Source organism: Pithys albifrons, chromosome 7 (genome assembly GCF_047495875.1).
Source record: "Pithys albifrons albifrons isolate INPA30051 chromosome 7, PitAlb_v1, whole genome shotgun sequence".
Classification (NCBI taxonomy): domain Eukaryota; kingdom Metazoa; phylum Chordata; class Aves; order Passeriformes; family Thamnophilidae; genus Pithys; species Pithys albifrons.
This window is the reverse complement of record NC_092464.1, coordinates 1,537,498-1,551,164: the sequence shown is the minus strand read 5'-3', so window position 1 is coordinate 1,551,164 and position 13,667 is coordinate 1,537,498. Positions and strand designations below refer to the sequence as shown.

At 62.9% G+C, this 13,667-nt stretch overlaps 1 protein-coding gene across 4 annotated transcripts in view; it reads left to right on the top strand.

Moving 5' to 3' along the window:
- NBEAL2 (neurobeachin like 2) overlaps positions 1-13,667 on the top strand; it is a 55,165-nt gene that overhangs the window by 30,036 nt on the left and 11,462 nt on the right. For 3 of the 4 annotated variants that reach the window (XR_011698240.1, XM_071559866.1, XM_071559867.1), the window contains exons 25-40: positions 16-175; positions 338-423; positions 632-1,294; positions 2,407-2,585; positions 4,003-4,162; positions 6,039-6,176; positions 7,510-7,815; positions 7,905-8,054; positions 9,465-9,622; positions 9,701-9,825; positions 10,117-10,237; positions 10,324-10,481; positions 11,629-11,963; positions 13,076-13,171; positions 13,253-13,377; positions 13,462-13,602. Coding sequence is in view for 3 of the 4 variants with exons in the window: in XM_071559866.1 (XP_071415967.1) it covers positions 16-175; positions 338-423; positions 632-1,294; positions 2,407-2,585; positions 4,003-4,162; positions 6,039-6,176; positions 7,510-7,815; positions 7,905-8,054; positions 9,465-9,622; positions 9,701-9,825; positions 10,117-10,237; positions 10,324-10,481; positions 11,629-11,963; positions 13,076-13,171; positions 13,253-13,377; positions 13,462-13,602 (3,101 nt within the window). In the remaining variant the exon portion in view is untranslated. The remainder of the gene's footprint in view (positions 1-15; positions 176-337; positions 424-631; positions 1,295-2,406; positions 2,586-4,002; positions 4,163-6,038; positions 6,177-7,509; positions 7,816-7,904; positions 8,055-9,464; positions 9,623-9,700; positions 9,826-10,116; positions 10,238-10,323; positions 10,482-11,628; positions 11,964-13,075; positions 13,172-13,252; positions 13,378-13,461; positions 13,603-13,667) is intronic. The other variant, XM_071559868.1, reaches the window with a different exon arrangement.

Sequence of the window (13,667 nt, the reverse complement as noted above, 5' to 3'; positions counted from 1 at the left end):
TCACTGGCTCTCCAGATCCTCTACAAGATGCTGAAGTACGAGAAGGTCCCCGAGCGCAGCAAGAGCCGCCTGAAGCTGAAGGACATCGGGTACCAGGGGCTCATCTCCTACCTCAGTGATGTCCCCAGCTCCGTGCTGCTCTTCCGCTGCCTCTCCGAGCAGGTGCTTGGGGCAGGTACGGTGTGCCAAAAACACCAGGCCACCCATCCCAAAAACATCCCATGGGAGCATCACTGGTGGCTTCCCACGAGGCTCAGCTAGTCTTGGGGCTGAGATCTTCAGTGGCTTTTGAGGACCACAGGTGTCCCACTGTTGTCCTGTTTCTCTTTGTGCCCAGACCCTCCCAACTACAAGGACCTGGTGGCCGTGGTTTCCCTGTCCCACCAGGCTGAGCTGACCGTGCGGCTCGATCTCTGTCGCAAGGTGAGGGGACAGGGTCGTCACCTTGTCACCCTGGGGCTGGTAACGTGTCCATGGATGTGCCAACATGGAAGTGGTGCAGCCCCAGCACCCCGTTATGGTGATGGAGGATCTGGGACACTCGCAATCAATATCCTTCTCCTTGGATGAGTGAACCCACCAGGAGCTGGGGCAGCATCATCAGGTCTCCTCCCTTTTCCTTCTCCTGCAGCTCTTCCACCTGATCTACGCCCAGCAGGACCTGGTGAAGCAGCTGGCCAGGCTGGCTGGGTGGCAGGACACGCTCACCAAGCTCTACATCAAGGAGTCCTACGAGTCCCACCAGCACAGCCTGAGCACCAGCGGGGGCTGCCTGGAGCTCCTGCGCCAATCCGAGCCCCCTGGCAAGGAGGGCACGAGCCCCCCACCGGCAGAGCTCCAGGAGCTCGATGTCTTCCTCCCGCTGGGCTACGAGGCCTCGGACCAGGAGCTCTCTGAGGGCTTCTCCGACCACTCCCTCTCCCCGAGCGGCCGCTCCAAGGCCTTCCCCTCCTACAACTTCAGATCCTTCGACTCCTCGGACCGCGCCAGCCGCTCGTCCTCCAACCCCGGCGATGGACCCCCCTGCGACGGCGTCTACCACCCGCTCTCGCCCTTCTCCACCTCCCCCTTCGACCTGGGACTCGACCTGGCCAGCACCAGCTCTGTGGCCACGGCCGAGAGCGGTGCCCAGAGCCCTGGCAGCGTCCCTGGCACCCCGTCCCCCCTGGAGAGCTTCAAACCCTTCCCGGGAATGCGGGCGCGCAAGAGCTCCAGCCTCTCCAACGTCCTGGACGAGAGCAGCTACCAGGACATGCTGCCCAGTGACAATGTCTCCAACACCAGCAACCCCCAGGTGAGCCCCAGACCTTCAGACCCACCACCCTGGGGGGTTTCTGGGCACCAGCCTCTCAGTCTGTATGGACAGAGTGGGCATGAGAGGCTGGGAGAGTGCTGGGAAAGGAGCCTGGGGGTCCTGGTGGGTGGGCAGCTGGGCACGAGCCAGCTGTGCCCTGGAGCCAGGAGGGACATCCCTGTCCTGGGGACATCAGGGAGGGGATTGTCCTGCTCTGCTCTGCACTGGGGTGGCCTCACCTGCAATGGTGGGGCAGTTCGGGGGAACACAATGAAAGGGATTGAGCCACTGGAGAGTGTCAAAGGAGGGACACAGGGATGGGGAAGGGCCTGGAGAGTGTGAGGGCACTGAGGGCACTTGGTGTTGTCCAGCTGGAGAAGAGGAGGCTGAGGGGAGACCTCAGTGCAGGGACAACTTCCTTGGCAGGGGCAGAGGAGGGGCAGGCACTGAGCTCTGCTCTGTGTGAGCAGGGACAGCACCCAGGGAATGGCTGGAGCTGTGCCAGGGCAGGGAGAGCACCCAGGGTATGGCTGGAGCTGTGCCAGGGCAGGGACAGCACCCAGGGAATGGCTGGAGCTGTGCCAGGGCAGGGACAGCACCCAGGGAATGGCTGGAGCTGTGCCAGGGTAGGGACAGCACCCAGGGAATGGCTGGAGCTGTGCCAGGGCAGGGACAGCACCCAGGGAATGGCTGGAGCTGTGCCAGGGCAGGGGCAGCACCCAGGGAATGGCTGGAGCTGTGCCAGGGCAGGGACAGCCCCCAGGGAATGGCTGGAGCTGTGCCAGGGCAGGGACAGCACCCAGGGAATGGCTGGAGCTGTGCCAGGGCAGGGGCAGCACCCAGGGAATGGCTGGAGCTGTGTCAGGGCAGGGTTGGGTTGGATCTCATGGAAAGGCTCTTCCCCCAGAGGGTGGTGGGCACTGACCAGGCTCCCCAGGGCAGTGGGCACAGCCCCAAGGCTGCCAGAGCTCCAGGAGGGTTTGGATGATGCTCTGGGGGACAGGGAGTGACTCGTGGGGATGGGCCTGTGCAGGGCTGAGGGTTGGACTGGATGGTCCTTGTGTGTCCCTTCCATGTGGGAACATTCTGAGGTTGTCCCTCTGCGCTGGCAGCAAACGCCCGAGGAGGAGCTTTGCAACCTGCTGACCAACATCCTCTTCTCGGTGACGTGGCGCGGCGTGGAGGGCTGGGACGACGCGGCGTGGCGCGAGCGCGGGCAGGTCTTCTCCGTGCTCACCAAACTGGGCACGGCCTGCCAGCTGGTGCGGCCGCCCGACGAGATCAAGCGCAGGTGAGCGAGCCCTGCCTGCCCCACGGGCACCCCCAGGGCACAGGGCAGCCCATGGAGCCCTGCCTGCCCCATGGGCACCCCCAGGGCACAGGGCAGCCCATGGAGCCCTGCCTGCCCCACGGGCATCCCCAGGGCACAGGGCAGCCCATGGAGCCCTGCCTGCCCCATGGGCACCCCCAGGGCACAGGGCAGCCCATGGAGCCCTGCCTGTCCCATGGGCACCCCCAGGGCACAGGGCACCCCTAAGTACAGGGCAGCCCATGGAGCCCTGCCTGTCCCATGGGCACCCCCAGGGCACAGGGCAGCCCATGGAGCCCTGCCTGTCCCATGGGCACCCCCAGGGCACAGGGCAGCCCATGGAGCCCTGCCTGTCCCATGGGCACCCCCAGGGCACAGGGCACCCCTAAGTACAGGGCAGCCCATGGAGCCCTGCCTGTCCCATGGGCACCCCCAGGGCACAGGGCACCCCTAGGTACAGGGCAGCCCATGGAGCCCTGCCTGTCCCATGGGCATCCCATGGGCACAGGGCACAGTGCCCAGGTACCTAGGTACAGGGCAGCCCATGGAGTGCTCCCTCTCCTCCTCTCCTGAGCCCTGCCCATCCTGTGGGCACCCCCAGGTCACAGTGCAGCCCATGGAGCCCTGCCTGTCCCATGGGCACCCCCAGGGCACAGGGCACCCCTAGGTACAGGGCAGCCCATGGAGCCCTGCCTGTCTCACGGGCACCCCCCCAGGCACAGGTCACCCCAAGAACACCCCCCGGGCACAGGGCAGCCCATGGAGCCCTACCCAGCCCCACGGGCATCCCCAGGGCACAGGACAGCCCATGGAGTCCTGTCTGTCCCACGGGCACCCCCAGGGCACAGGTCACCCCCAGGGCACAGGGCAGCCCAAGAACACTCCCCGGGCACAGGGCACCCCAAGAACACCCCCCGGGCACAGGGCACCCCCAGGGCACAGGGCAGCCCACGGAGCCCTGCCTGTCCCACAGGCACCCCCGGGGCACAGGGCACCCCCCGGGTACAGGGCAGCCTATGGAGCCCTACCCAGCCCCATGGTCACCCCCAGGGCACAGGGCAGCCCATGGAGTCCTGTCTGTCCCACGGGCACCCCCAGGGCACAGGTCACCCCCAGGGCACAGGGCACCCCCCGGGTACAGGGCAGCCTATGGAGCCCTACCCAGCCCCATGGTCAGCCCCAGGGCACAGGGCACCCCCAGGGCACAGGGCAGCCCATGGAGTCCTGTCTGTCCCACGGACACCCCCCCGGGCACAGGTCACCCCAAGAACACCCCCCGGGCACAGGGCAGCCCACGGAGCCCTACCCAGCCCCACGGGCACCCCCAGGGCACAGGTCACCCCCAGGGCACAGGGCACCCCCTGGCACAGGGCACCCCCTGAGCACCCCCTCCCTGCAGCCTCCTGGAGATGATGTTGGAGTCGGCGCTGAGCGACCTGCGCGAGTCGTGCCCGGGCACCCTGCCCGGCCTCACCCACAACGCCCTCCGGCTGCTCCGGCTGCTCCAGGACTTCCTCTTCTCCGAGGGGCACAACAACCAGGCCCTGTGGAGCGAGAAGGTGGGTGGGCACCATGGGCATTCCTGCTCCCAGACCCGAGCTCTGGACCTTGCTGCCAATGCCTGATCCCTGGTGTTAGTCCTGAGACTAAACCCAGCCCTGCCTGCAGCGCTTGAATTTAAGCTTGGGGTGTAACCTGGGCCTTAACCCTAACCCTGAGCTCACCTTAGGAAATAAACTGAGCCTTAATCCTAACCATAACCTCACTTAGGAAATAAGATGAGCCTTAATCCTAACCATAACCTCACTTAGGAAATAAACTGAGCCTTAATCCTAACCATAACCTCAATTTAGAAAATAACTTTAGCCTTAATCCTAACCCTAATGGCACTGCTGACCACTGAGCCCTGATGTTAGACCTGAGCCTAAGCCCAGCCTTATCTATGGTGCATGAAGCTAACTTTAGGAAATAACCTCAGCCTTAATCATAAACTGCAAATCAAATCCTAATCCTGACTTTAGAAATAACCTCGACCTTAATCCTAAACTTCAGTCAAACCCTAACTCCACCCCTAACCCTAGGAAGTAACCTCAGCCTTAATCCTAAACTTAAACCAAACCCTAACCTTAACCATAGGAAATAACCTTAGCCCTAATCCTAAACCGTAAATCAAACCCTAATCTTAACTTTAGCAAATAACCTTGGCCTTCATCCTAAACTGTAAATCCTAAACCTTAACCCTACATGCTTGTCCTAAACCCCAACCCTTAATCCTAATCTTAGGACTAACCCTACACCCTTACTATAAAGCTTAGACCTAACCTTAACTCACAGCCTGTAACATAACCATACTCCTTAATCCTAATCCTAAATCTAAACCTTACCCCTGCACCCTGCCTTAAACCTCCATGCCAACCCCAACCCCATATCCGAGCCCTAATCCCAGTCCTAATTCTTACCCCTAACACTAAACCCTCAGCCCCAACCTCGTGCCAAACCCAGACTGGTTTGTCAGGAGTGTTACGAGTTGGGTCTGCCCTAATCCTAAACCCACCCACAACCCAAAGCCGAGGGGTGTTGGGTGATGGGGTCAGACCTGGGGGCTGGAGAGGGGTGGCATTGCTGCCCAGGGGTGGCATTGCTGCCCAGGGATGGCATTGCTGCCCAGGGATGGCACTGCTGCCCAGGGATGGCATTGCTGCCCAGGGGTGGGATTGCTGCCCAGGGGTGGCATTGCTGCCCAGGGGTGGGATTCCTGCCCAGGGGTGGCATTGCTGCCCAGGGGTGGCATTGCTGCCCAGGGATGGCATTGCTGCCCAGGGGTGGGATTCCTGCCCAGGGGTGGCATTGCTGCCCAGGGGTGGCATTGCTGCCCAGGGATGGCATTGCTGCCCAGGGGTGGCATTGCTGCCCAGGGGTGGGATTGCTGCCCAGGGGTGGGATTCCTGCCCAGGGGTGGCATTCCTGCCCAGGGGTGGGATTGCTGCCCAGGGGTGGCACTGCTGCCCAGGGGTGGCATTCCTGCCCAGGGGTGGGATTGCTGCCCAGGGATGGCATTGCTGCCCAGGGGTGGGATTCCTGCCCAGGGGTGGCATTGCTGCCCAGGGGTGGCATTCCTGCCCAGGGGTGGCATTCCTGCCCAGGGGTGGCATTGCTGCCCAGGGGTGGGATTCCTGCCCAGGGGTGGCATTGCTGCCCAGGGGTGGGATTCCTGCCCAGGGGTGGCATTCCTGCCCAGGGGTGGCATTGCTGCCCAGGGTTGGGATTCCTGCCCAGGGATGGCATTGCTGCCCAGGGGTGGGATTCCTGCCCAGGGGTGGGATTCCTGCCCAGGGGTGGCATTGCTGCCCAGGGGTGGCACTGCTGCCCAGGGGTGGGATTGCTGCCCAGGGGTGGCATTGCTGCCCAGGAGGGTCTCACCATGCCCCCCCCCAGATCTACGAGGGGGTGAACAGCCTGCTGGACAAACTGGGCGTCTGGTTCCACCTGGCCAATGGCACCTCCGACCTCAAGGAGATGGCCCAGACAGGTCTGCGTGTCCTCCTTGGGTACATCCTGCTGCAGGACCCCCAGGTGGGTCCCCCCTTCCCAGGGCTTGTGCTGGGATCCTGGGCCCATCCCATGTCCTGTGTCCCCCCAGCTGAACTCCCTCTGGGATCCAAACCCTTGGGGTGGCCCCATCCTCTTTCCTCCAGCTGGGCTCCCAGTGGGATCCAAACCCTCGGGGTGGCCCCATCCTTTGTCCTCCAACTGAGCTCCCAGTGGGATCCCAAACCCTCAGGGTGGCCCCATCCTCTGTCCTCCAGCTGGGCTCCCACTGGGATCCCAAACCTTGGGGTGTCCCTGTCCCATGTCCCATGTCTCCCATGGTGGGATCCCAGCCCATGGAATGGCCCCATCCCATGTCCCTTATTTCCCATTATGGGATCCCAGCCCATGGAATGGCCCCATCCCATGCCCCATGTCTCCCATGATGGGATCCCAGCCCATGGAATGGCCCCATCCCATGTCCCATGTCTGCCATGATGGGATCCCAGCCCATGGCATGGACCCATCCCATGCCCCGTGTCTCCCATGGTGGGATCCCAGACCATGGTGTGGCCCCATCCCATGTCCCGTGTCTCCCATGGTGGGATCCCAGCCCATGGAATGGCCCCATCCCATGTCCCGTGTCTCCCATGGTGGGATCCCAGCCCATGGAATGGCCCCATCCCATGTCCCATGTCTGCCATGATGGGATCCCAGCCCATGGAATGGCCCCATCCCATGTCTGCCAGCTGGGCTCATGGTGGTGTCCAGCCCATGGCATGGCCCCATCCCACGTCCCATATTTCCCATGATGGGATCCCAGCCCATGGAATGGCCCCATCCCATGTCCCATGTCTCCCATGATGGGGTCCCAACCCTTGGAATGGCCCCATCCCATGTCCCTTAGCTGGGCTCATAGTGGTGTCCAGCCCATGGAATGGCCCCATCCCATGTCCCATATTTCCCATGATGGGATCCCAGCCCATGGAATGGCCCCATCCCATGTCCCATATTTCCCATGATGGGATCCCAGCCCATGGAATGGCCCCATCCCATGCCCCATATTTCCCATGGTGGGATCCCAGCCCATGGCATGGCCCCATCCCATGCCCCATATTTCCCATGATGGGATCCCAGCCCATGGAATGGCCCCATCCCATGTCCCATGTCTCCCATGATGGGATCCCAACCCTTGGAATGGCCCCATCCCATGTCCCTTAGCTGGGCTCATAGTGGTGTCCAGCCCATGGAATGGCCCCATCCCATGTCCCATGTCTCCCATTATGGGATCCCAGCCCATGGCATGGCCCCCTCCCATGTCTCCCATGGTGGGATCCCAGCCCATGGATGGCCCCCTCCCACACCCGTGTCCCCTCAGCTGCCCTCGCTGGCGTACGTGAAGCTGCACAGCGTCCTGCAGACGTCCTCAGCGCCCCGGCGGGACGAGGCCTGTTACCTGCTGGGGAAGCTGGAGACGCCGCTGCGGCGCTCGCTGGAGGCCGGGTCGGAGGCGTTCTCCTGGCTGGTGCCCGTCGTCCGCACGCTGCTGGACCAGTGCTACGAGACCCTCCAGCTGCAGCTCTTCCTGCCCTCGCTGCCCCCCACCAACGGCAGCCCCACCTTCTACGAGGACTTCCAGCTCTTCTGCACCACCCCAGAGTGGAGGGGCTTCATCGAGAAGCACGTGGGTGTGGTGGTTGGAGGAGAACCTGGGGGATGGATGGTGGAGGTGAGGCCCTGGAAACACCTTTTTTCTCGTCCTGGTCTTCTCAGGTGCAACCCACCATGGCCCAGTTTGAGATGGACACCTTTGCCAGGAGCCACGACCACATGTCCAATTTCTGGAACGCCTGTTACGATGCCATGATGAGCAGCTCCCAGCGGCGGGAGCAGGAGAAGGCGGCCAGCAGGAAGATGTTCCAGGTACCACCTGCTCCTCACCCCTGGCATGTCACCCTGCAGTGTGCTCCTTATCCTGGGGACATGTTCCTCACCCCAAGGATGTCATCCTGGAGTGTGCTCCTCATCCTGGGGACATGTTCCTCACCCCAAGGATGTCATCCTGGGGACATGCTCCTCATCCTGGGGACATGTTCCTCACCCCAAGGATGTCATCCTGGGGACATGCTCCTCATCCTGGGAGTGTGCTCCTCATCCTGGGGACATGTTCCTCACCCCAAGGATGTCATCCTGGGGACATGCTCCTCATCCTGGGGACATGTTCCTCACCCCAAGGATGTCATCCTGGGGACATGCTCCTCATCCTGGGGATATGTTCCTCACCCCAAGGATGTCATCCTGGGGACATGCTCCTCATCCTGGGAGTGTGCTCATCACCCCAAGGATGTCATCCAGAAGATGTGCTCCTCATCCTGGGGACATGATCCTCTTGCTGGGGACAGGATGATGGGGACATGCTCCTCACCCTTAGGTTGTCACTCCGGGGACCTGCTTCCCAGCCTAGGGACATGTTCCTCACCCCAAAGGTGTCATCCAAAGGATGTGCTCCTCATCCTAGAGACCCCTCCTCATACTTGGGACATGCTCCTCACCCTTAGGTTGCCACTCTGGGGACCTGCTCCTCATCCTGGGGACATGCCCCTCACCCTTAGGTTGCCACTCTGGGGACCTGCTCCCTGTCCTGGGGACATGTTCCTCACCCCAAGGATGTCATCCAAAGGATGTGCTCCTCATTCTAGAGACCCCTCCTCATACTTGGGACATGCTCCTCACCCTTAGGTTGTCACTCCGGGGACCTGCTCCCTGACCTGGGGACATGCTCCTCATCCCAAGGATGTCACCCAGGGGACGTGCTCCTCATCCTGGGGCCAGGATGATGTGGACATGCTCCGCACCCTTAGGTTGTCACTCCGGGGACCTGCTTCCCAGCCTAGGGACATGTTCCTCACCCCAAAGATGTCATCCAAAGGATGTGCTCCTCATCCTAGGGATGTGCTCCTCATCTTGGGGACATGCTCCTCACCCCAAGGATGTCATCCTGGGGACATGATCCTCATCCTGGGGACAGGATGATGGAGACATGCTCCTCATCCTTAGGCTGTCATTCTGGGGTCCTGCTCCCTGTCCTGGGGACATGCTCCTCATCCCAAGGATGTCACCCAGGGGATGTGCTCCTCATCCTGGGCACATTATCCCAGGGATGTGTCATCATCCTGGGGGCATCATCCTGGAGAAGTTCTGCTCCCCCCAAGCACATTAACCTGGGGATGTTCTCCTTGCCCTGGGGAGGCCCCCCATGAAGGTGCCCCTCACCTCAGGGATGTCCCCAAGCCGCAGCCCTGCTGTCACTTCACTGTGGCGCTGCCTCGGCAGGAGCTGGTGCTGGAGCCGGTGGGGAAGCGCTGCCGGGCGGAGAACGCGCGGCACGCCAACGTCCTCAAGCAGGCCCACAACCACCACAGCACGGTGCTGAAGCAGTGGAGGTCCCTGTGCCGCCTCCTCACCTCGCCCCGCTCCGCCTGGGCCGACCGGTGAGCCCCTGCCCCGTGCCCAGGGAGGGGTGGCATGGCTGGGGGTCCCTGCGGTGCCTCACCCCCTGTGCCCCTCAGGAACCCACCGGAGGTTCGCTGGAAGTTGTCGAGCGCCGAGACCTACTCCAGGATGAGGCTGAAGCTGGTGCCCAACCTCAACTTTGACCAACACCTGGAGGCCAGCGCCCTACGGGACAACCTGGGTGAGACTTAAAACTTGGTTCTGATAATGCCAAGGTCATGGGTTCAATCCCCTCTGTGGGCCATTGACTTAAGAGTTGGACTCGATGATCCTTGGGGGTCCCTTCCAACTCAGAATAGTCTGGGATTCTGTGACTGGTGGCACTGGGACACCCGGGGGTCCCCTCATGCCAGCGGGCGTGGGGTTGAGCTGGGAGCTGTCATGGACAGCGTTGAATCTGGGGGCCTTTCACAGGACTTGTACCCCAGCTCTGGGTGGGCTGGGGGGACCTGCTGACCCCTCCTCATTTCAGGAGCCGACCACCTGCAAAGCCCCACCGAGTCCCTCCCGCTCGCCATGGCCAAGGAGGCCAAGGTGAGCGAGCTGGAGGATGACCAGCTGGCCGAGGAGGACCTCCCCGTGCTGGATGCCCAGTGAGTGTCCCCCTGCCCTGCCACGGCACCAGCTGGCCCAGCCTGGGGGTGTCCCCGGGGTCTCCTCACCCCGCTGTGCCCCCCAGGGCAGAGCCCAAGGAGCAGAGCCAGCGGGAGAAGCTGGTGGTGTCGGAGGACTGCGAGCTCATCACCACGGTGGCCGTGGTGCCAGGGCGCCTGGAGGTCACCACACAGCACGTCTATTTCTATGATGGCAGCAGCGAGAAGGAAGAGACGGAGGGAGGTAACGGCGTGTGAGCCCTGAGGGGGGTGAGGACCCCCCACCCGGCCCATCTGCCCCAGCACCCATCACCCACCAGTGGTTTGGGGTGGGCTTCTCTCAGCCCCATCCATCTCCCCCAGCACCCATCACCCACCAGTGGTTTGGGGTGGGCTTCTCTCAGCCCTACCCCTGCCCACCCATCTCCCCCAGAACCCATCACCTGTAATTGGTGTGGGGTGGGCTTCTCCCAACCCCATCACTATCCCTGCCCACCCATCTGCCCCAGAACTCATCACCCATGGGTGGTTTGGGGTGGGCTTCTCCCAGCCCTACCCCTGCCCACCCATCTCCCCCAGAACCCATCACCTGTAATTGGTGTGGGGTGGGCTTCTCCCAACCCCATCACTATCCCTGCCCACCCATCTGCCCCAGAACCCATCACCCATGGGTGGTTTGGGGTGGGCTTCTCCCAGCCCCACCCCTGCCCACCCCTCTCCACCACAACCCATGACTCATGAGTGGTTTGGGGTGGGCATCTCCCAGCTCCATCCCTGCCCACCCATCTGCCCCAGAACCCACCACCCATGGTTGGTTTGGGGTGGGCTTCTCCCAGCGCACCCCTGCCCACCCATCTCCCTCAGAACTCATCACCCATGGCTGGTTTGGGGTGGGCTTCTCAACCCCCTTCCTGCCCCAGAACCCGTCACCCATGGTTGGTTTGGGGTGGGCTTCTCTCAACCCCCTTCCTGCCCCAGAACCCATCACCCATGGTTGGTTTGGGGTGGGCTTCTCCCAGCCCCCTTCCTGCCCCAGAACCCGTCACCCATGGCTGGTTTGGGGTGGGCTTCTCTCAGCCCCACCCATCTGCCCCAGAACCCATCACTCATGAGTGGTTTGGGGTGGGCACCTCCCAGCTCCATCCCTGCCCACCCATCTGCCCCAGAACCCACCACCCATGGTTGATTTGGGGTGGGCTTCTCCCAGCGCACCCCTGCCCACCCATCTGCCCCAGAACCCGTCACCCATGGTTGGTTTGGGGTGGGCTTCTCTCAACCCCCTCCCTGCCCCAGAACCCGTCACCCATGGTTGGTTTGGGGTGCGCTTCTCCCAGCCCCCTCCCTGCCTTGGGAAGGGGGGTCTGGGTGGGTGGTGATGCCGATCTTGGCAGGGATTGGCTACGACTTCAAGCGCCCCTTGTCCCACCTGCGCGAGGTCCACCTGCGCCGCTACAACCTGCGCCGCTCCGCCCTCGAGCTCTTCTTCATCGACCAGGCCAACTACTTCCTCAACTTCAAAAAGAAGGTGGGATGCCCCTACCCCACCCCAGGCACCTCCCAGGGCCACGGCACTGCCCAGGCTCTGGTCACTCCATGTCCCCCCTGCTGTCCCCTCCAGGTGAGGAACAAGGTGTACTCCTGCATCCTCGGCCTGCGGCCCCCCAACCAGATCTACTTCGGCAGCCGGTCCCCCCAGGAGCTGCTCAAAGCCTCGGGGCTCACCCAGGTACTGCCCCACCCATGCACATCCCCATCCCAGATGTCCCCTGCTCAGATGGATAAAGGGAGGGGGATGTCACGGAGGGGGATGCTCATGGGAGATGGGGTGGCCGTGGGATGGGGATGGCTCTGGGATGAGGGGTGGCCTTGGGTTGGAGATGGCCATGGGACCAGGGGTGGCTGTGGGATGGGGATGGCTCTGGGACAAGGGGTGGCCTTGGGTTGGAGATGGCTCTGGAACCAGGGGTGGCTGTGGGACGGAGATGGCTCTGGGGCAAGGGGTGGCCTTGGGTTGGAGATGGCCATGGCACCAGGGGTGGCTGTGGGAGGGGGATGACTCTGAGACTAGAGATGGTGTGGGACCAGGGATGGCTGTGGGACCAGGGATGGGTATAGGATGGGGGTGCCCGTGAGACCGGGCATGGCCTTGGGTTGGAGATGGCTCTGGGACCAGGGATGGCTGTGGAACCAGGGATGGCCATGGAATTGGGGATGTCTGGAGGGTTGGGGATACCTGTGAGACCAGGAATGGCCATGGGGTGGGTATAGCCACGGAACTGGGGACAGCCATGGGACGTGGGATGGTCTGAGACCAGGGATGACCACGGAACAGGGGATGGCCATTGGACCAGGTGACTGTGGAACCAGGGATGGCAGTGGGGTGGAGATGGCCATGAGACTGGGGACAGCTGTGGAACCAGGGATTGCCATGGAATGGAGATGGCCATGAGTCTGGGGACAGCCATGGGACCAGAGACAGCTGCAGCACCAGGGATGGCCATGGTTGGGACGGGGGACAGCCATGGGACCAGAGACACCAGAGATGGCCATAGTTGGGACTGGGGACAGCCATGGGACCAGAGACACCAGGGATGGCCATGGTTGGGACTGGGGACAGCCGTGGGACCAGAAACACCAGGGATGGCCATGGTTGGGACAGGGGACAGCCATGGGACCAGAGACACCAGGGATGGCCATGGTTGGAACTGGGGACAGCCGTGGGACCAGAGATGGTCTGTGGCCAGTGATGGCCATGGGATGGGGACTGCCATGGGATGGGGTGTCTGCCCTGTCTCCTGCCCTTCCAAAGCCCATCTCATCCCTCTCCCCTCGCTCCAGAAATGGGTCCTGCGCGAGATCTCCAACTTCGAGTACCTCATGCAGCTGAACACGATCGCGGGACGCACCTACAATGACCTGTCCCAGTACCCCGTGGTGAGCCCCCTGTGCCCCCCACCACCCCCCCAGCGAGCCTGTGCCCCCCAGCCTCACCCACCTCCCTGCCAACACCCCCAGTTCCCGTGGATCCTGAGGGATTACGTCTCGGAGACCCTCGACCTCTCCAACCCCGCCGTGTTCCGGGACCTGTCCAAGCCCATCGGGGTGGCCAACGAGCGGCACGCCCGGGATGTGAAGGAGAAGTGAGTCCCCCCCAGAACCAAGGGTGGGGGGGTGCAGGGGGCACCCAGCTGGTTCACGGGGGGCACACCCCACCTCGCCCCCAGGTACGAGAGCTTCGAGGACCCCACGGGCACCGTGGACAAGTTCCACTATGGCACCCACTACTCCAACGCCGCGGGGGTCATGCACTACCTGATCCGCACCGAGCCCTTCACCACCCTCCACATCCAGCTGCAGAGCGGCAGGTGGGCACGGGGGAGCCCAGGGAGGGGACTCTGGGGGGCACAGACAGCCCCCAACCGGGTGTGCT